This window comes from Corythoichthys intestinalis, chromosome 13 (assembly GCF_030265065.1).
Source record: "Corythoichthys intestinalis isolate RoL2023-P3 chromosome 13, ASM3026506v1, whole genome shotgun sequence".
NCBI classification, from domain to species: domain Eukaryota; kingdom Metazoa; phylum Chordata; class Actinopteri; order Syngnathiformes; family Syngnathidae; genus Corythoichthys; species Corythoichthys intestinalis.
The window spans coordinates 16,336,515-16,358,824 of record NC_080407.1 but is presented as its reverse complement, the minus strand read 5'-3'; the positions used below and the strand labels follow the sequence as shown (position 1 = coordinate 16,358,824).

The window sequence follows — 22,310 nt, the reverse complement described above, 5'->3', positions numbered from 1 at the left end:
AATGATACCGATGATGATGACAATAAAATTCCATTGCATTCTAATCGTCAAGTATTATACTGAATACCTTGTGTTCTCTAACACGTTCAATAGCCACCTGGTTTACTTGAATGTCTAGATGTTCTTTCAGTCCTTTTTTGCCACATAGCATATACTGTATTTAGTTTTAAAAAGGTTTTAGTGACAGTTTATATATATATATATATATATATATATATATTTTTTTTTATTATTTATATATATATTTATATTTCTTGTAGCTTGCCTAATTCCTCATTCGTTTGTTGGGTCATTCTGTTTAGGTCGTTACCTGAGAAAAAGATATTGGTGTCGTCAGCAAAAAGCACCATTTTTAATATGCTGGATACCTTGTATATATCATTTATATATAGTAGAAACAATTTTGGTCCCAAGACAGAGCCTTGAGGTACTCCACGTGTAACTTCAAGTTTATCCGACCTTTTCCCACTAATTGTCACATATTGATGCCTTTTAGATAGATAACTACGCATGGTACGCACACTAACTACATATGAGAAGACATTCTAAATTACCTGAAGAACTGAAGTCATTATGTAATGCAAATAAGGTTGCTTAAAAGTTGGTGGGAACTATTTGAGCGGACTGAAAAGTTGCAAGTTTTATGTTCCTACCGTTCCTATGCAAACCTACGCCCTTGCTCGGAAGTTATTTGAACGTACCTGTAGTCCAATAGCCTCTCCATTAACCGGGTGACGGTCGCTATAAGCGAGATCCCGCTTTCCCGCCACGTCTCTCGCTCGATTTTCTTCAACAGACTGCGAAGACAAAAACGGTCAGAAAAATCGCTCCCGCCAACAAGGAAAAACAACGACACTGTACCCATTCCGTTGGCAATCCTCACAAAGACGACACCGAGAGAACAAAGAGAAGAGCGTCTTACCTAGGGTACGGACCAAACAGAGGAATTCTACTCCGGGCAGGAAAGCATAGGCGGGATAAATTAATATGATTAATATCAGCACACACACGCAGGTTAGTTTTGGGGGTTAGTGGAATAATAAATCTCCACCGTTAAGAAAACAAAGCGCATGCAATTTTATATTTCACTTAAGTCTTTAACAAGACTAATGTGCAAATGTTCGGGTAATGAGGACCATGAAGGATTTATACAAGATGCATTTTTTATTGGAAATTACACCGAGGCTAAAAACAGAAATGGGATGTACACGCACGCACGCACCCACAAATTAAGCATGCGGGAGCACAAACCTGGAAAGACAAGGACGAAGTGGACCAAGACTGGACAAAGACGCGTGTGTGAAGATGCAAAGTGATTCCAAATGGACGTTGACCCAAACTCACCTTTGTGTCATGAATCCATCAATACATATTAAGTATTTTTCAGAGTATAATTCACTATTTTTTCTCCTTCGTAGTTTGGCCCCGCGATTTATACACAGGTGTGATTTATAATCCGAAAAAAACCCAGTCAATTATTGAAACCAAACAAAGAGTGTTTGTTTGCTATGTTGGCACCGAGACCTTAATTTCTAACGAGGCCGATTGTTGCCGGGATACCAAAGCCATCTTTCCACATCCCTTTGTTATGATGAGAAAAGATCGATGGACTTGACGCAAAATGAAAATCCAAGGATTTTTCTGAGGGACGGATTCTATTTTGATCAGGCGAGCCTAATTTTTCTATCCCCTTATTTATACTAGGACCCTTTCATATTTTCTACAATCCTTTATTTAGCCTTTATACTCTGAGCATTTGTTTTGTTTTGCCTTGCTGCACATCTTTCCATTCCTAAATAATCAATACATTATGTCATAAACTTTTTTCCAAAGTTTACATTTTTGAAAGTGCCATAAACACCTCGATCTGAAGTGATAATACTGTAATATTATATAGTGTAAGAATATCCATTTTTACACTTCATTTTGTAATTTACACATGAGTATTCTTATACAAGTAAAATATAACAATGTAATTCCATCCTCTATCTGATAATTATTATATATTTTAGGGCTGTCAAATTTATCGTGTTAACAGGCGGTAATTTTTTTTTTTTTTTAATTAATCACGATAAAACGACTCACTCACGCATTGCCACAAACAGACTACAATGGCGCCGTTTTACAGTGGGGCAAATAAGTATTTAGTCAACCACCAATTGTGCAAGCTCTCCTACTTGAAAAGATTAGAGAGGCCTGTAATTGTCAACATGGGTAAATCTCAATCATGAGAGACAGAATGTGGGAAAAAAAAAAAAAAAAAGAAAACCGCATTGTTTGATTCTTAAAGAATTTATTTCTAAATTTGAGTGGAAAATGAATATTTGGTCACCTGCAAACAAGCAAGATTTCTGGCTGTCAAATAGGTCTAACTTCTAATGAGGTCTAATGCGGCTCCACTCGTTACCTGTATTAATGGCACCTGTTTTAACTCATTATCGGTATAAAAGACACCTGTCCACAACCTCAGTCAGTCGCACTCCAAACTCCACTATGGCCAAGACCAAAGAGCTGTCGAAGGACACCAGAGACAAAATTGTAGACCTGCACCAGGCTGGGAAGACTGAATCTGCAATAGGTAAAACGCTTGGTGTAAAGAAATCCAACTGTGGGAGCAATTATTAGAAAATGGAAGACATGCAAGACCTCTGATAATCTCCCTCGATCTGTGGCTCCATGTAAGATCTCACCCCGTGGCATCAAAATGATAACAACAACGGTGAGCAAAAATCCCAGAACTACACGGGGGGGCCTAGTGAATGACCTACAGAGAGCTGGGACCATAGTAACACAATGCGACGCCAGAGACTAAAATCCTGCACAGCCAGACGTGTCCCCCCTGCTGAAGAAAGTACACGTCCAGGCCCGTCTGCGGTTCGCTACAGAGCATTTGGATGATCTAGAAGAGGACTGGGAGAATGTGTTATGGTCAAATGAAACCAAAATAGAACTTTTTGGTAGAAACACAGGTTCTCGTGTTTGGAGGAGAAAGAATACTGAATTGCATCCGAAAAACACCATACCCACTGTGAAGCATAGGGGTGGAAACATCATGCTTTGGGGCTGTTTTTCTGCAAAGGGACCAGGACGACTGATCTGTGTAAAGGAAAGAATGAATGGGGCCATGTATTGAGAGATTTTGAGTGAAAATCTCCTTCCATCAGCAAGGGCATTGAAGATGAGACGTAGCTGGGTCTTTCAGCATGACATTGATCCCAAACACACAGCCAGGGCAACAAAGGAGTGGCTTCGTAAGAAGCATTTCAAGGTTTCGGGGAGTGGCCTAGCCAGTCTCCAGATCTCAACCCATGGAAATTTGTGGAGGGAGTTGAAAGTCCCTGTTGCCCAACGACAGCTCCAAAACATCACTGCTTTAGAGGAGATCTGCATGGAGGAATGGTCCAAAATACCAGCAACAGTATGTGAAAAGCTTGTGAAGAGTTACAGTAAACGTTTGGCCTCCGTTATTGCCAACAAAGGGTACATAACAAATAGTATTGAGATGAACTTTTGGTATTGACCAAATACTTATTTTCCACCATGATTTGCAAATAACTTCTTTAAAAATCAAACAATGTGATTTTCTGGGGGTTTTTTTCCCCACATTTTGTCTCTCATGGTTGAGGTTTACCCATGTTAACAATTAAAGGCCTCGCTAATATTTTCAAGTGGGAGAACTTGCACAATTAGTGGTTGACTAAATACTTATTTGCCACACTCGATGTATATTGAGAGCTAAGAGGCAGAGACAAGCGAGTGGAGTGGGGACAGGCATTCATTGTTGCCACACTATTTATTGGCAAAAGCTTTGACATGTCTTACACAACAATTATATCTATTATGGTGAGCGACGAGGGAATGAATGACTGGAGGTGATCTTTTTCTTAACACCCTGCATTGAACACAATGCAGAGAGGATATACTTTTTTTTTTTTTAAACCTGTCCTATTCAGCTGTTTGACACGGAGAATGGAAGTCTAAGTGCCCGGTTGGTCTGAACAGTTGTAATGTTTCACATTGAGAGGATGACATACTCCCATTGTGATCATTCAACATATGTCGTTTATTATGACAAAGTAGCGAACAGGAAGGAGTTATGGGGGAACAGAAGAAACACAAGAGAAGAAAAGAAACACAAACAAACAACAACGAGAAATACATTGAACGTCTACACTAACTACTAATAGGTGCTATAATCAGCTAGATGTATTTCCGGTTGACACCATGTGGGGGGCCTGTTAACCAGGGAAAGAGGGGGATGGGGGTGGGGGAGTCAATAAGCTAAGTGATTGAAAGGGGTAGAGTGTACACAAATTGGCTCTGCGATCTAGAACCCAGTAATGGTGTGAATCCCTTGTGAGTGGAAACCCGCTGGTGACCGACCCTACACCGCCCCATCGCCACTCCCAGCACCGGGACCCCCCACCCCAGCGCGCACTATCACATTCATCTGCACACGAGCCCCACCAAGCGTGCGACAGCCACATAGACAACGCAGAGAAGATATACCATTTGCAGCCACCACTGACAGTCATGGTTGCCCAACTTTCATGCATTTGGGCCAAACAGTTAAATCGCTACAGTATCATTTACTGAAAGCACAACAAAAATAATATTCCTCTCTCTCAAAAAAAATATTGCTCACAAAAAGAAAAGCCCTTTGATTGGCTGGCAACCAGTTCAGTTCACCCTGCCTAATGCCCGTAGTTAGCTGGGATAGGCTCCAGCACCTAAGCGACCCTTGTGAGGAAAAAGCAGCATGGAAAATGAATGAATGAATGAATGAATGAAAAAGCGCTCAATGCAAAGAGAACTGGCATTCCCAATCAAAATAGCCATGCAAAATAATACTCAGACTTTGGTCAAACTCTATTCAAACATTTAGTTTAGCTCAACAAATAAACTAGATGGCAATATTTAGTCACAATTTACAAACTCACATTTATCTTTTAGAAATTACAAGTCTTTCGATGTGTGGATCCCTTTCACAGAAAGAATGTTAATAATGGTAATGCCATCTTGTGGATTTATTGTTATAATAAACAAATACAGTACTTATGTACAGTATGTTGAATGTATATATCCGTCTTGTCTCATCTTTCCATTTCAACAATAATTTAGAGAAAAATATGGCATATTTTAGAGATTGTTTGAATTGCGATGAATTTCATTTTTTTTTTAAGCTGTGATTAACTCGATTAAAAATTTTAATTGTTTGACAGCCCTAATATATGTTTATTATTTATTATAATATCATCCCGAATAAAAAGAAAAGAAAAGGTTCGAACGAAGTTCAGACACTGTGTTGTGTAGTCTAGTATTGCATTGTATGGCTCCCTTCTGTTCTCCTTGCAAGTTCTCAAAACCTGAGAGCCTTATCTCCTTATTTTGGGGTAATTTTAGGAATGATTTTGTATTTTAACTTGACATTTAAGTGGTCCTTCGGGCCGGATTGCAAAATACTCGGAGTTCCTAGAGGTGGAAGAGTCGACATCCAGTCTTCCAGGCCTCACCTACTTATCTGGGGACCTAGGGTTGTAGCAAAGCCAAATGACTTAAGTACCTCAATGTAGGAAATTCACTCAACCAAATGTACGAGTGACAGGAATTGCGCGGCTGACTAATTTTTAGGGCAACGGTGTCCTTAAACTCCATTAAAAAATGGCACGAGCCCTCTGTAAATGCTTTAAAAGACACACTCAAAGAAATGAAACAGTATTTTGAAACATAAATTATGTATTGAAGCAATATTTATTACCTGTTTGGAAAGTTTAAATACTCTATGTTCATTTTTTTGAGTGCAGGTTTGTCAAGGAAACTGTAAAAAACCTTGAGAATCATGGTCCCTATCAAGTAAAGAGACAGAGCATTGGTCTATAAAACAGGGCAGGGCGGGGGGCCCTATGTACGCTATTATTGTGTCGGTAGTGGTTGGTTTTGAGGTTGGTTATTTTACTTGCGTTTTTTTATGTGGGCGCCCTGGTCCGTTCCAGGCAGGACACAAATCCTAAATTCATGGAAAGACATCCGGGCATGTGGCAAATCCAAAATGAATAAAAGTTGATGATTTTTTTTAGGTTTCTAATGGAATTTAGCAGCTTACAAACAAACAAAAAAACCAACACATTTTTGTCATTGTTTACATGAGCAATAATATAAGATGTTATTGATTCAACAGTGTGGGTTTATCAACTCCTCTTCCTCCCTCTTCGAATCCATGTCCCAACTTTCTGGAGACTCCTCATCAGACTCGGCGTAATTTACTGCTTCTACTCGCGTCTTCGGACTGGATGGTCTTCTCCTGGCGTTACAAACCTTCTTCTACCCCTGCCTTGTCGTTGCGATGCCATATTTCCAATATAATTTGACTGGATTTTTTCAGTTACCTCGGGAAAACTCATTTAAAGTTACGATGCGATAATGCTGCCATCTGGTGTCGAATGAAAGCTGCTATTTGTCTATATACTGCCTAAAAATGACGTCTTTATGACGAGTACAATAGACGTTATGGCCCACAGAAACCAAAGGGACGCCGACGCTGAGTGTAATGTGTTCATCCGTTCAGCCATTTTAGGATGTTTTTTCAGTTCAATATATTTCAACCAGGTTCTCGAACTCACATGCTGTTGAAGAGCTCCCTGTACGTTTCATCTCCTTTTCCTTCCGACATCAGACTATCCAACTTGTCGATGAGTTTTGCCTCGACCTATATTCAACAGAAGATTAAAACATCTGAAACAAATCTGACCGAGCGACAATTTGAAAGTGATTGAATCATGCCTGTTTAAAATTCCCGCTACGCCTCTGCTCCCAGTCCATCATGTCGTGAAAGATAGGGATCATGACGTTCCTCAAGTCCGGCTGCGGGACTAGCGTGACCTCCAGAAATGGACCGATCATCGCCGGGATGAAGTTCAACTTGTGTTCTCCTGTAGAACGAGCAGAGCATACAGCATACAGGAAGTCACATTCCAAAGAATAGGCAGTATACAGCGGTGTGAAAAAGTATCTGAACCTTTTGGAATTTCTCATATTTCTGCATAAAATCACCATCAAATGTGATCTGATCTTTGTCAAAATCACACAGATGAAAATACAGTGTGTGCTTTAACTAAAACAACCCAAACATTGATAGGTTGTCATATGTTTATGAAGATAGCATGCAAACAATGACAGAAGGGGGAAAATGAGTGAGTGAACCCTCTGCTTAAGGAGACTTAAAGAGCCATTGAAACCAACTTTTACCAAACATTTTAAGTCAGGTGTGTGCCCAATCACCGATGAGTGGTTTAAAGCTGCCCTGCCTACGATAAAACACACACCTGGTAAGAAATGTCTTGATGAGAAACATTCTCTGATGTGCATCATGTCTCAGTCGGAAGAGCTGTTTGACAACTGGCGATCAAGGATTGTTGATTTTAATAAATCTGGGAAGGATACCAAAGTATCTCTAAAAGTCTGGATGTTCATCAACCGGCAGTCAGAGAAGTTGTCTACAAATGGAGAGAGTTTGGCACTGTTGCTTCTCTCCTCAGGAGTGGCCGTCCACCAAAGATGACACCAAGAGTTCAACGCAGAATACTCAGAGGTAAAAAAAGAACCCTACAGTGTCTGCTAAAGACTTACAGAAATCACTGTCACAGTCTAATATCTCTGTGCACACATCAACTATATGTAACGCTCGGGCCAAGAATGGTGTTCATGGGAGGACTTCACGGAGGAAGCCACCGCTCTCTAAACAAAAAAAAACATTGTTGCTGGTTTAATGATCGCAAAAAGGCACTTGGATACTATACAGAAGTTTTGGCAAAATATTTTGGGGACTGATGGAACCAAAGTTGAATTGTTTTGGAGTAATACACAACATCAGCTCACCAACATCAACACCTCATCCCCACTGTGAACCATGGTGGATGGACCATCATGATTTGGGGCTGTTTTGCTGCTTTGGGGCCTGGACAACTTGCAATGGAATGGAAGGTTGAATTCAAAAGTTTATCAGGATGTTTTGCAGGAAAACCTGAGACCGTTTGTCAGACATTTGAAGCTAAAAAGAGGATGGATGCTGCAACAAGACAATGATCCAAAACACAGAAGTAAATCAACTTCAGAATGATTTCAGAAGCAAAAAATACATTTTCTGGAGCGGGCAAGTCAAAGTCCAGATTTGAACCCTATTGAGATGCTGTGGCAGAGATTCATGCCAGACATCCCAGGAATCTGACTGAACTATAGCAGTTTTGTGGAGAAGAATGGGCCAAGATTAGTCTTGATTGATGCGCCAGACTGATCTGCAGCCACAGGAAGCGTCTGGTTGAAGTTATTGCTGCCAAAGGGGGGCGGCACAAAATATTAAATGTGATGGTTCACTTACTTATTTTTCCCCCTTCTGTCATTGTTTGCATACTATCCTCATTAAAATATGAACACCTATATATGTTTGGGTGGTTTTAGTTAAAACAGACTTTTTTTTTCCCTCTGTGTGATTTTGACAAAGATCAGATCAGATTTGATGGTGATTTCATGCAGAAATGTGAGAAATTCCAAAAGGTTCAGAAAAAAAAAAAATATATATATATATATACATCAGTAAAACAAAAGAACAATTGGCTAACTAGCATAACAAAATTCCGCTAACTTAAATGCTTAAATCATTTTTGCTATTTTTTTAAATTACAATGCTCTTAACAAATCATTCAAACACAAAAAAACTGCCAAATATTTCTATAAACTAAATTACGAATGCATAGAAAAACATTATCACAAACAAAAATGTACCTTATGACATCCGTAAAAGCATTCATTAATGCTCAAAGCAGTGTCATGTCATAATTATAATGGTCTAATGTCAGTCTTATGTCGTGACTGTCAAATAAAGTGTTACCAAATACCATAACTAGCAAGTAATGAAACAACTAGAACAGTAACTGAAGTAATAATTAGTAAAGAACATGAATTTTGATTGTTATTTACATCTATAACGCCGTAATGCATGCTAGAAGGCAAGTACGACGACAATCGTGTTGACAGCAGGTGGCAGCAGAGGTTGACAGTCTTCCCCGAGAGAGCAGTGATGGCCAAATGACGCTTCTTGAAGCAATGAATGGGTCATTTCATGGTGGGTCATTTGGTTATATGACAGTCTTATGATGCCGCTGTCAAATAGTCTTACCGTTTAATATAATTTGGTGTAAATATCTCATAATAGAGTAAGGACATCTGCAGTTTATAGTCCAGTGTGGCTTATCTATGAACAAATGCCATTTTCGTGTCAAATTTGGTAGGTGGCAGCTTATAATCAGTTGGGCCTTATTGTCTGAAAATTACGGTAGCTCAAACAAAAACATACATTATGTTGGTCTTAACAGGGAGCAACTGGATTCAGTCTTGTCAAATGAGTTCTGTCATACGCACTGTTGCCAAAAAAGGGCAGTGCATCCTCCCAAATCAATAAAAAAAAATGCAAACACTTTCAAAACAAACCATTACACTGCCACTCTAATGAAACGAATCCTCGAAGCAGCAAATTTTGATTCAATGCTTTTTTCTAATCGAATTACTCTAGTTAATTGATTAATCGTTGCAGCCTGATACATGTTTTTGGATTGGTATTTTGAGACTTAGGGGGTATTTAGGGGTAGTTTAGGGTTTAATTCCGATTTACGCGGAAATTCATCTTACCTTCGTAACCCGGGGTCTACCTGGGCAGTATTTGACGTGCATCTTCCCTATATCAACTCACCTAAGTTCTGCCACATGCTGAAGATCTCACAGCCCATCATCACCCTCATGTCTCCGTACCTACACAGTACAAGAACATCGTAGTCATGTGCCGCGACGTTGACGTACAACTTGAGACTCACTTTTCCAAAATTTTCTTCCTCTTTGATGGTGAGAACGACTCCAGTTGAAGGCAGGGCTGGTTAATAAACAATACTGACAGGTAGAAGTAGGAATCCCACACCTGGAAAATACGAAACGAAAACTCAGCTGACAGTTATTCGGAGAACATCCGACCTATAAATCATTGTTTTTTTCCAAATAGATTTTTACTCTACCTTGTAGTCAAACTTATCATTGAGAAAGTTTTTCCTCAGGGCATCAGAGAGGTAAAGGACGGTGGTGATAATGACGCTGGAAAAACGCCAGAGTCATTTCGCTTCAAAACTGTGGATGCTACGCAAAAAATGATAAGCGCTTACTTGTTGGTGACAAGTCGCATGACGGTCCAGTCTTTCGGGAACATTTCAGGTCGGATGAGGATTCGGAAAACGGTGAAAATCTGCAGGAGGAAGTCCTGGAGACACCCAAAGAATAAATTGAAGAAAGAGCAAAGGTAGAAGTTGGAAAACACAAATTATGTTCGCTCAAATTCGAGGCCTGTGGGCCAGTTTCGGCCCATGAGAGTCAATGATGTGCTTGCTAAATTAACATTTCTGTAATTAGAATCAAATTTAGAACCGAACTGACTGTACTAAATGTGTTTGAGCAATAATTGTTCTTTTGAACGATGATCCACAATAGGAGTGTACCTCACGATACGATACGATTTGCGATACAAGGCTCACGATAACGATCTCACGATATGGCGATACAACAACACTACAAAACGACTAATAAACAGAAAAACAAGCTATTTTCATCCATCTGCTGGGACCCGGAACGAGTTTATCACTTGTAGACCTCCAATCCGTTTGAACTGGACGTATTTCACATCATTTCCAGTTGATTTGAGGGCATTTACAGGTCCGCTAGCTTAAATACTATATACATTTTCTTTTTACAATTCTCTGAATAAATCGTTCCAACACATATTCCCGCAAAAACCTGCTAAATATACAGTGCTATGAAAAAGTATCGGAAACTTTTGGAATTTCTCACATTTCTGCATAAAATCCCCATCAAATGTGAGCTGATCTTTGTCAAAATCACACAGATGAAAAAACAGTGTCTGCCTTCACTATGAAGGAAATAGTTACCGTTCTCGCACACACCATATAATTGTTCGCATTAGTCTAACACATTGGTCTCCAAACTATTCCACATAGGGCCGCAGTGGGTGCAGGATTTCACTTCAACAAAAAAAGACCACACCTTTTCACTAATCTGGTGTTTTAATAAGTGTAATCAGTTGATTGCAGTCAGGTGCTGCTTGTTTTAGGAGAACCCACATTGGTTAAAAGGTCTGTGCTTGATCGGTATGAACAAAAACCAGGACCCGCAGCTGCCCTCGAGGACTGGTTTGGAGACCCCTGGTCTAACACATTCATTATAGTAAAGCATCTAACGATAATTAAGGCAGACTTCACTCCATGCCCTTTGACACAGTATTGTGAATCACCTTATCAGCCCTGTCGGGGCTCATGAGGGGGAATGAAAAAGATGGTACGTTTCTCGTAGGGACCGTCTAACTGTTTGCATTACTCTAACACACGTAGCACAATCAATCAGGGAATAGTATCATTTCTCATATGTACTGTGGGACTGTTTGTACTACTCTAACACACCTAATATAAAATAAATAGCACTTACACCATAGTTTAATGAAAAGAAGCAGAATCGAGGATACACAACGACATCCTATCACAGAAGCCCAACGCGTCATGAGCAAGATTGACGCACCAACTCTTGCAATCAGTTCTCCTGGGCACTCCAGGACAAAGAGCAGGGTGCTCTGTCCTAAAACAAGTAGCATCGCCCAACCAGGATAACAAGTTGACAAAACATCACTGCTCTAGTGGAGATCTGCATGGAGGAATGGGCCAAAATACCAGCAACAGTGTGTGAAAAGCTTATGAAGAGTTACAGAAAACGTTTGTCCTCCATTATTGCCAACAAAGGGTGAATAACAAAGTACTGAGCTGAACTTTTGGTATTGACCAAATACTTATTTTCCACCATGATTTGCAAAACAATTATTTAAATATCAAACAATGTGATTTTCTGTTTTTTTCCCCCACATTCTGTCTCTCATGGTTGAGGTTTACCCATGCTGACAATTACAGGCCTCTTTCATATTTTCAAGTGGGAGAACTTGCACAATTAGTGGTTGACCAAATACTTATTTGCCCCGATGTATCACCTTTTCGATAAATTGTCACACCGCTATTCTACATGTGAGTGCGTGTTTTCTCAGTGAATCAGGGATGAGTAGTGAGTATCTTTACCCTCAAGTCGTCTTTGCTGCCAAAGGCTTGAAGAAGCTGCTGGTAGTGTCTGTCACTCATCTGTCGCAGGAGCGCCAACAAACACGCCACAAACTCCCCCTGGCAAGAAGCAAGTTTTATTCAGTTTTTGTACAGGAAAAAAAAAACGCCGATTCTCCTGCAAAGTTGCCAAAGAAAATCAAGGATTAATCAAACGGGTGCCCTTAATTAACTTTATTGGACAGCTTCGAGATACGCGGAGATGTGAGCATCCCACCAAGTATCCTTCAGGATAAGCTCATCGTTCCTCACCACGACCCCAGAGTGCTTGTAGCATTCTAAATCTTAATTACTGCCATTTGTGTTAATGATGTTGGCACAATTAGAGTCGCCACTGCAGCAACTCAATTTAAAATCTATAATTACTTGCCAAAAGGAGAGCGCGCCAACGCACAAGCGTACATACAGTCACGTCCTGGAATTGAAGTCTCATGGTGGGCCCGGCGGGCTGCGGCCGGTTGCTGATTTCCAGGATGGTTCGAAGAAGCACTCCTAGGAGGCTTTCCACTATCAGGTCCACTTCTTCCGAGACCACCGGTTCCTGAAAACACATGTAGAGGTGAGCGATATTCGGATTCCAAGAAGTGGCACCTGAAAATTGGTTCATTTTTACTTACTGATAATTATTGGTAATTTATTATGATGATAATTTGATTTATGCACCATAGGTTTTCGCAGTGTGGTAATTTAGGACACCCTGGTTTGCTGGTTGAAGGTTAGCTAGTGCTTTTACGCGTGATTGTCTTTCAGGCTGGCAGCCAAAATCACATTTTTTGACCATCTAGGTTGAAACTGGATGGACGTTTGTCGTCTGAACACTCAGTAACAACAAAATTGAAAGCACATACGGGAGTAGGCATGTGCCGGTTAACGGTTTCAAGGTTTACCATGGTATGAAAACGTCTCGGATTCAAAACAACTAAAATTTTCCCTCATACCGTAGTACGGTATAAGCTATTTTGTCCGAAAAATGCAGCAAAAAATCAGTGGCTTGGAGGGGCAGCACTCACCACTCCCCCTCCAATTGTTGCTCTGTCTTGTGTCTGTCGATGACACTAATCCGTGGCTGTACTTAGAGTACACACAATGGCTGAAGGTAGTGAAACTACACCTGAGCTTTTTTCCCCCCCTCGAAAAAGACAAAGTCGCTAGTATTGGAGTACTTGTGCTACTGAAAAGAAACAGCCGCGGCTTAGAGGAGGAAAGACAGCAGGACCTCCAACATGATTTCACATTTACACGACCATCATCCGTCACTTTACACAAAATTTAACTTCAGTAAACGCTGTAGACGGAAAAGACTCGGGTAACTTGAAGTTCCGCTCTGAGACCCCCAATTTGGCCAAATTTCAAAATTGTCCGATTAGCACGTGTGATAGATCATTGTAAAACTTACAATCTCAATTTTCTGGGGGAAGAAAAAATTTGAACAAGAGGGCATTTAAAAATAAATAAACAGCAAAACCCTATCTGGAGGTGAGAGTACGCGAGAGCAGAATTACAGACGCCATGACTTTAACGAGATATTACGGCATACTTACCTCGTTTTGATCCCAAAACTACATGTAGCATGTATCATCGAGTGTCAAGACACAGCTGTGAATGGCCACAGCTCGATTTTTGGGGGATTTTATGGGTGAAACATGGTCATATAACAAGGGTCGCGATGCAGAAATCGCAGACATCAAGGAGTGGTCGAGATTTTCTTTTTCATATATTTACTATTTTAAAGGTTTTTTCCCCAATTTTTCTTTGTTTGGAACCATTATTTATCATCTAACATATCGGAAAAATGTGACAAACAAAAAAAAAAAAAATACAATTAGTCGACAGTTATGAGGTAAATATATGTGACTTTTTTACAGACACCATTTTTTTCATTGTGACGTAATTTGTTTAAAAGTTTAATATATGCGAGAATCATTTTTTAAAGTCGTTTTTTTTTTTTAAATTGAAATATGAGACATCACTTAATGATTCTAAGCTAAAAATGACACACATTTTGAATAATATATATAATTACAACTACGGTTGTTCCGATCATGTTTTTTTGCTCCCGATCCGATCGTTTTAGTTTGAGTATCTGCCGATCCAGATATTTCCCGATCTGATTGCTTTTTTTTGCTCCCGATTCAATTCCAATCATTCCCGATAATTTTTCCCGATCATATACTACATTTTGGCAACGCGTTAAGAAAAAAATGAATAAAACTCGGACGAATATATACATTCAACATACAGTACATAAGTACTGTATTTGTTTATTATAACAATAAATCCTCAATATGGCATTTACATTATTAACATTCTTTCTGTGAGAGGGATCCATGGATAGAAAGACTTGTGACTTTGTATATTGAGACTAAATATTGCCATCTAGTGTATTTGTTGAGCAAATGATACTGAAGGCCATGCCCAAATGTATGATGGGAAGTTGAACCATGACAAGTGGAACCATGACTGTGCGTAGTGCTACCAATTCATATATCTTCTCTGCGATGGGATATAACATAAGGTGTTAAGAAAAAGATCAGTTGCTACCTTGCTTCCCCACATTGCTTCCCATGATATATCTAATCGTAGGGAGAGGGATTGTAATGCTTGAACCAATTAAAATAAGGCTCCAAAGGCTACCAAAATCCACTCTACTCAATTTACGCTGCCTTTTAGCTCTCTATATAGGCAAAACGGCGCCATTACAGATGGAGCGTGACAATGCGTGAGTGAGTCGTGCAGCGTAAGCATTAATTGTGTTAAATATTTTAACGTGATACATTTTTTAAAAAATTAATTACCACCATTATCGGGATAAATTTGATAACCCTACCTTAAGCTTAAACTAAAGACTCTGGATAAGTGTAACATATTATGTCTGTAACGTTAAATACAATTAGAAAACGATTTAATTAAAAAATATATATATATATTAAAAAAAGGCATGGCCGATATATTTTTGCCGATTCTGATACTTTGAAAATGACGTGATCGGACCCAATCGATCGGGACATCTCTAATTACTAACCTTGTTTTTATGGCTGGGTTGAAACAAAAGCGGTTGCGAGATGTCTGTAAACGGGGGTTTTCAGGGTAAAACTACAAATTAGAAATAGTTCGGGGGCTTAATGAGCCACGAATCTGCTATGGCAGCATATAGATATTTTGTTCTATCAAACACAACAGTTATTTTGGCTTAAAATACAGCAGTTTCTTTTAAAGAGGAGTGCAAGAGCAGAAACTACTTCGTTTCCAACCAACTAAGACAGTGTGTTTAATTTGTCTGGCTATGGTAAAACAAATACTATAACGTAAGCTTGTTAACGAGGCAGAAAACGTTGCTAGTTACCACGCCAAGACGGCCAACTAGTTTCCTTGCTACCATTAGCCTACTTTTGTCAACATTTGTTCAAAATAACATTTTCATACACAGCCTGTGGTTTTTATTCTCCACTGGCCACTTTCTGTGTTGAGAGAGGGCTGGTGTGTGGGTGTGTATAATGTGTAAATAATGATACGAGTCATACACACGCGCTCTGTCTCTTATGCTCGCTTTCCATTAATATTAAACTATTCAATATTAATTAGTGGTATGTGTTTTACATAAAATTGGGGCTGTCAAACGATTAAAATTTTTAATCGAGTTAATCACAGCTTGAAAATTAATTAATCGTAATTAATTGCAATTCAAACCATCTATAAAATATACCATATTTTTCAGTAAATTATTGTTGGAATGGAAAGACACAAGACGGATATATACATTCAACATACTGTACATAAGTACTGTATTTTTGTTTATTATAGCAATAAATCAACAAGATGGCACTAACATTAACATTCAGTGAAAGCGATCAATGGATAGAAAGACTTGAAGTTCTTAAAAAATAAATGTTAGTACAATTTCTAGAAATTTTATATTAAAACCCCTCGTAATGTTTTCGTTTTAATAAAATTAGTAAAATTTTCAATCAAAAAATAAACTAGTACCTCACCATTGTTGATCTCAATAATTACACAATTCTCATGGTGTTAAAACCCAGAAAATCAGTCGCACCCAAGCGCCAGCAGAGGGCGACAAAACTCCAAAAACACAAGTAACAAGTGCACATGACACTGTACTGTCATTTTAATCTGTTTGAGCGGGGCATGTATGTTAATTGCGTCAAATATTTTAACAGGATTAATTAAAAAAATTAATTACCGCCCATTAACGTGATAATTTTGACAGCCCTACATAAAAGCATTTGATCATATATTGTTCAAGTCCAGTTTTATATCAACAAGGGTTCTTGTTCTAATGTTGAGCAACTTGAAGGATGATTCACTGCCAGCCCTCCCGCACCAAACGGATTAGCAGACTATCACTATCAATAGCAGACAATGAGTTAATGATTCCTCAATGAACATTCAAACATACATATTTTCGAAATGATATATGAATAAACTCTCACCTCAGAGACTTGCATTTCAAGGTTGCAACATCAATTATGATAAATTGATATGTTATGTTGTAAAAACTGACGATAGTTTTAGATCGTTTTGGAAAAATATATCGTCACATCGCCCTGATTTCCCGGAATTGGCCATCTTAATTGTTGGCAAACATTCTTAAAATGCCAGTACGGAGTCTCCCAGATTTATACTACAAGTTTTCTGTCCCTTTAAGCTAAGTCGAGAAGGTAACAATAGAAATCTTAACTACAAAACAAACCACAATGTGTGTTTGTGTGTCCCTGACAAGACAGACAGGTGACAGGGTTTGGACAGGGTGATAATGAGAAGAAGCTCCGGGCTGGCACATTGACAGTCACTGCTGTCACGTCTCTTTAGATCTGTTGCCCGTCTCCTCGGCGTGTCTGTGTGTGCCAGTTCTGTGTGTGTCCTTCAGCTCACAGCGGCAGCATGAGTGGCACAGCGCCCACTTGTTAAATTGATGGTTCTCATTAGCGGAGTGCACCGTGGCTGACAAACTGACCGTAAACACACAAAACAAAGCAATTTGCTGCTGCAGCCTATTGGCTGGGAAATTGTCGTAAGACTAATTCCTGTAGCTGGAAAGTTATTTTTCCCAGTTATGATCGTTATAATTCATTTGAATACGCTTGAACAGCAGAGGCAATTCACTGCAAATTGCCCAACGACAGCCCCAAAACATCACTGCTTAAGAGGAGATCTGCATGGAGGAATGGGCCAAAATACCAGCAACAGTGTGTGAAAAGCTTGTGAAGAGTTACAGAAAACGTTTGGCCTTCGTTATTGCCAACGAAGGGTACATAACAAAGTATTGAGATGAACTTTTGGTATTGACCAAATACTTATTTTCCACCATCATTTGCAAATAAATTCTTTTTTTTCCACATTCTGTCTCTCATGGTTGAGGTTTAACCATGTTTACAATTACAGGCCTCTCTAATATTTTCAAGTGGGAGAACTTGCACAATTAGTGGTTGAATATATACTTATTTGCCCCACTGTATATATATTAGGGCTGCAGCTATCCAATATTTTAGTAATCGAGTAATCGACTGAAAATCCTATCGATTAATCGAGTAATCGGATAAAACATATTAGGTAAAGAGCAATTATAAATATACAGTCCCCTCTACAATTATTGGCACCCCTGAAAAAGATGTGTTTTTTAGCTTCTAATATTTTTTTTTAATTCAAATAATATGGGACCTTAATGGAAAAAAAGAGAAAAATCCAACCTCCAATACAAGTGCATTCATTCAGTGGGGAAAAAATCCCACATTAAGAAAAAATTATTTGACATCAAATAATGTGTGTCACAATTATTAGCACCCCTGGTGTTAATACTTTGTACAATCCCCTTTTGCCAACAAAACAAGGTCTGGGGACTGAGAAGGCCATGGGAGGAGCTTGATTTTGTGTCTGGTGAACCATTTCTGTGTAGATTTGGCCATATATTTAGGGTCATTGTCTTGCTGGAAGACCCAGTGACGACCCATCTTCAGCTTTCGGGCAGAGAGCAACAGATTTTGATTTAAAATGTCCTGTTATTTCAAAGCATTCATGATGCCATGCACCCTAACAAGGTTCCAGGGCCCTTGGAAGCGAAACAGCCCCACAGCATCACTGACCCACCCCATACTTCACAGTGGGTATGAGGTGCTTTTCAGCATGCGCATCTATCGTGGCACACCAGACCCACTTAGAGTGTTTGTTGCCAAAAAGCTCAATCTTGGTCCCACACAAAAATACACACGGTCCCAGGCTTCAACTGAGCTTTGGTGAGATGAGACCATGCATTTGGGCAGAAGTTATATGGCTACAGTATAATTTACTGAAAGCTCAACAAATACACTAGATGGCAATATTTAGTCACAATATACAAAGTCACATTCATCCTTTAAGAATTACAAGTCTCTCTATCCGTGAATCCCTCTCACAGAAAGAATGTTAATAATGTAAATGCCATCTTGAGGATTGTCATAATAAACAAATACAGTACTTGTGTACTGTATGTTGAATGTATATATTTGTCCAAGTTTTATTAATTTTTTTCTTTTTGCCAAAATGTATATGATCGGGAAAAATTATCGAGAATGATTAGAATTGAATCGGGAGCAAAAAAACAAAAAAAAAAGCAATCGGATCGGGAAATATCGGGATTGGCAGATACTCAAACTAAAACGATCGGATCGGGAGCAAAAAAACATGATCGGAACAACCCTAGTTTTTTATATTTTTTTATTGCTTCTTCCTCTACGCACTTGACATCAGCGCATTGTCCCGCAGTAGTTAGGGCAAAACGTGATGATTAGAACTGGCAAGATTCCTCTAGGTAAACAAAATTACTCGGATCAGTTTTTAAACTCGAGTTACTAGAGTTGCTCGAGTATTCGTTTCAGCTCTAATATGCTGTATATATACACACACACACAAAATATATATATTGGTAAATATGTACACTCACACAAATTATATACACTGAAAAAACACACTTCCTTAAAACTACTTGAAATCCCTTGTTTTCAGTATAAATCTACTAGAATTAGTGAAATTATCTGCTCGTGCTTCAATTTTTTTTTTTACTCATTTAGATTTTTTGAAATAAGAAAAATAACTAGCTGTAAATAAGCTAAACAGACTTAATTCAGGCAATAAATTTGTATATTTAAATTTTTAAAAAAAAAAGCTTTAAAAACTCAATTCGTGACTTGAGTAAAACTCTTCTTAGATATCTATACTTTCACTTGAGTAATTTTTGTGCCACGGTATCTGTACTTTTATTTAAGTAATAAAAGCAAGTACTTCATTCACTGCTTTATGCTAGATCATGATTTTTTCTTTTAACAAAAAAGATGAAGGAGAAATGCTTAAAAACTATTATCAATGGAGTATTTGTGGAATTCATCTGTGAAGCTGTTTATTTACTCACCGAAGTGCCGTTCTCCTCTTTCTTGATGAGCGACAACATGCTAGTCAGGATTCGCGCGCACATGACAAGGTCTCTCTGCTCCTGCATGTGAGCGTGCAGGATCCGCAGCACCACTGGCAACAGAATGCACCTCGATTCTGAAACCAGGACCAAAAAAATAATCATTTTTTTGCTCTGACAGTGGCGGAATTAGTGCCAAGATCACCTGGGTTAATGTACAACTGGCTTTCCACCGTCTTGGCGAGGCACTGTAGCTTGACGGCCTCTAAGGGACAGTCGGCAGGGACGATGGCGGGCAAGCTGCCCAACGTCTCCCGGACGAACCCCGCTACCTCGCGCACCGTAAAAATCTTGAGTAGCTCGCCGTAAACCGCTGGGAAAGTTCGAAGGAACACCGCCTGGGTACAAAACCATGTAATGTTTAATTTTGGAAGCATAGGAAGGGAAAAAGTAAGACTTTTCCCGAAAGACTGAAATCTTTTTCTTGACTCTTAGCAACTGAAAGTTTGATAGAATTAAGTAGACAGTCTAATTTCTTAGCATTTGACTGCTTTCTTCCCAGTTATTTGAGGACAGAGCAATTTTCCATCAGGCCTGAAGAAGGCATCACTAGAATAGTGATGAAAATCAAAATGAGAGTAATAGAACGACACACAAGAGCAATCAACGGGTGTTTCCCCACTCTGAGAGCTGTTGCTAGTGTGTAATTTCCATTATCATTAGCGTCTCCATCTTGTTTGTTTTGCTCTTTCTCAAAATCCGTGAAGGCGGGCTGCTTCTACTCTCAGTTCCCAGCAGGGGAAGAGACAGAAGCTGCCGCGCAGTTTGACTCCTAAGTCCAAACCCTCTGGGAGGGAGAAATTATTCAATTACAGAAGCATTGAAAGCAGGAGCGCTTTAAGTTACTTACAGCAGGGGGTGCTGAGGATCTTATTTTGATTTTCCCACCCAAAAACCGCCGTGCCAGTCCAAATTTGTCATGCGCGCGCCTTTTCTCCATACAAGCAGAGGCGTCGCGTCCCATTAGGCAAACCAGGGAATTGCCTAGGGCCCCTAGCCAGCAGGGGCCCCCAGAGGGCCAACAGATTTAGCAAACGCAGCTTTACTGCACTGTCGCAGCGACAGTGTAGGGAGTGTTTCAATACCATGGAATCATTTGGCAGACTATCTCACGATTCTGTTGTCAATCCCAATCAGCACTAACCATGTCACGTAGATTATACATGTTTAAGAAAGTCCAATCAGCTATTAATACCACATGATTGTTTAAAGAGTGAGTCACCAAGTGATGGGGGAAAATTTTACATTATGCTTTTGTGATGTATGATTGCTTCTGTGACATAGATTGTAACAACTTCTATTGTTTTGCACCTTGTTCCCATAGTTAGGAGGCGCGCTTGAGAATCTCATTAGATAACTTGTTTTGCACCATAGTATTGTTTTACTACACGCCTGGGTCCCATAGAGATAACTTGTTTTGCATCCATAATGTTTACCATTTGTTGCAGCTCATTTGTCCCATGTGAAAAGCCCTTTTTCAAGGGGGCTGAACCAAAAGTAGCTTTAATGTTTGTCATTGGTCAGGGCCGCGCCACTCGGGGATGCAGGTTGGCAGTGGCGTCTCCAGAAATTTTTCATAGGGGTGGCCAGATGGGGCCACTTAAAATCTTGGGGTGGCCAAAACTAAAAGCCATAATTTCAGGTTTTCATTATATTATTGCAGTAAAAAGATCAGGGGGAAACTATCAGAAAGACTTAAGGACACGGCTACTGATATACTTTGGTGTATTGTGTAATATTTGATGTTACTAATGATTTAATGTGCATAGTCCATAACTGTCCAGTCAACATTTTGAGTTCCACAACAAGTCTGTTTTATTGTGTTATGTTATTAGGCATAAGGTGTACATTTAACTAGGGTTGTCAAACGATTAAAGTTTTTAATCGAGTTAATCACAGCTTTAAAATTAATTCATTGTAATTCATCGCAATTCAAACTATCTCTAAAATATGCCATATTTTTCTGTAAATTATTGTTGGAATGGAAAGATAAGACTGATATATACATTCAACATACTGTACATAAGTACTGTATTTGTTTATTATAACAATAAATCCACAAGATGGCATTAACATTATTAACATTCTTTCTGTGAAAGGGATCCACGGAAAGACTTGTAATTCTTAAAGGGTAAATGTGAGTTTGTATATTGTGACTAAATATTGCAATCTAGTGTATTTGTTGAGCTTTCAGTAAATGATACTGTAGCGACTTAACTCTTCTGTCCAAATGCATGATGGGAAGTGGTGCAACCATGACTGTGTGTGGTGGCTGCAAATGCTATATCTTCTCTACGTTGGGTACACTACAGGGTGTTAAGAAAAAGATCAACTCCTGTCATTCTTCCCCACGTCGCTTCCCACAATTTTTACAGTTGCTGTGGGAGAGATGACAAAGCTTTTGCCAATTAAAAGCACGGCCCCAATGAATGCATGTATCTACTCCACTCACTTGACTCTGCCTCTTATCTCTGTATATAAGCAAAACAGCGCCATTGTAGGATGTTTGCGGCAACGCGTTAATGAGTCGTATCGCGAATGCGTTAATTGCGATAAATATTTTTATGTGATTAATTTTTTAAAAATAATTACCGCCCGTTAACGCAATAAATTTGACAGCCCTACATTTAACAAAACAAAATAAA

General features: G+C 39.2%; 1 protein-coding gene across 3 annotated transcripts in view; it reads right to left on the bottom strand.

The window, feature by feature from the left end:
- dock4b (dedicator of cytokinesis 4b) overlaps window positions 1-22,310 on the bottom strand; it is a 237,364-nt gene that overhangs the window by 64,348 nt on the left and 150,706 nt on the right. For 2 of the 3 annotated variants that reach the window (XM_057854988.1, XM_057854989.1), the window contains exons 22-33: window positions 19,811-20,003; window positions 19,606-19,742; window positions 12,613-12,747; window positions 12,168-12,266; window positions 10,203-10,297; window positions 10,059-10,134; window positions 9,864-9,964; window positions 9,743-9,801; window positions 6,781-6,929; window positions 6,621-6,706; window positions 923-949; window positions 702-797 (exon numbers count right to left, since the gene is read on the bottom strand). In XM_057854988.1, the coding sequence (XP_057710971.1) occupies window positions 702-797; window positions 923-949; window positions 6,621-6,706; window positions 6,781-6,929; window positions 9,743-9,801; window positions 9,864-9,964; window positions 10,059-10,134; window positions 10,203-10,297; window positions 12,168-12,266; window positions 12,613-12,747; window positions 19,606-19,742; window positions 19,811-20,003 (1,253 nt within the window). The remainder of the gene's footprint in view (window positions 1-701; window positions 798-922; window positions 950-6,620; window positions 6,707-6,780; window positions 6,930-9,742; window positions 9,802-9,863; window positions 9,965-10,058; window positions 10,135-10,202; window positions 10,298-12,167; window positions 12,267-12,612; window positions 12,748-19,605; window positions 19,743-19,810; window positions 20,004-22,310) is intronic. The other variant, XM_057854990.1, reaches the window with a different exon arrangement.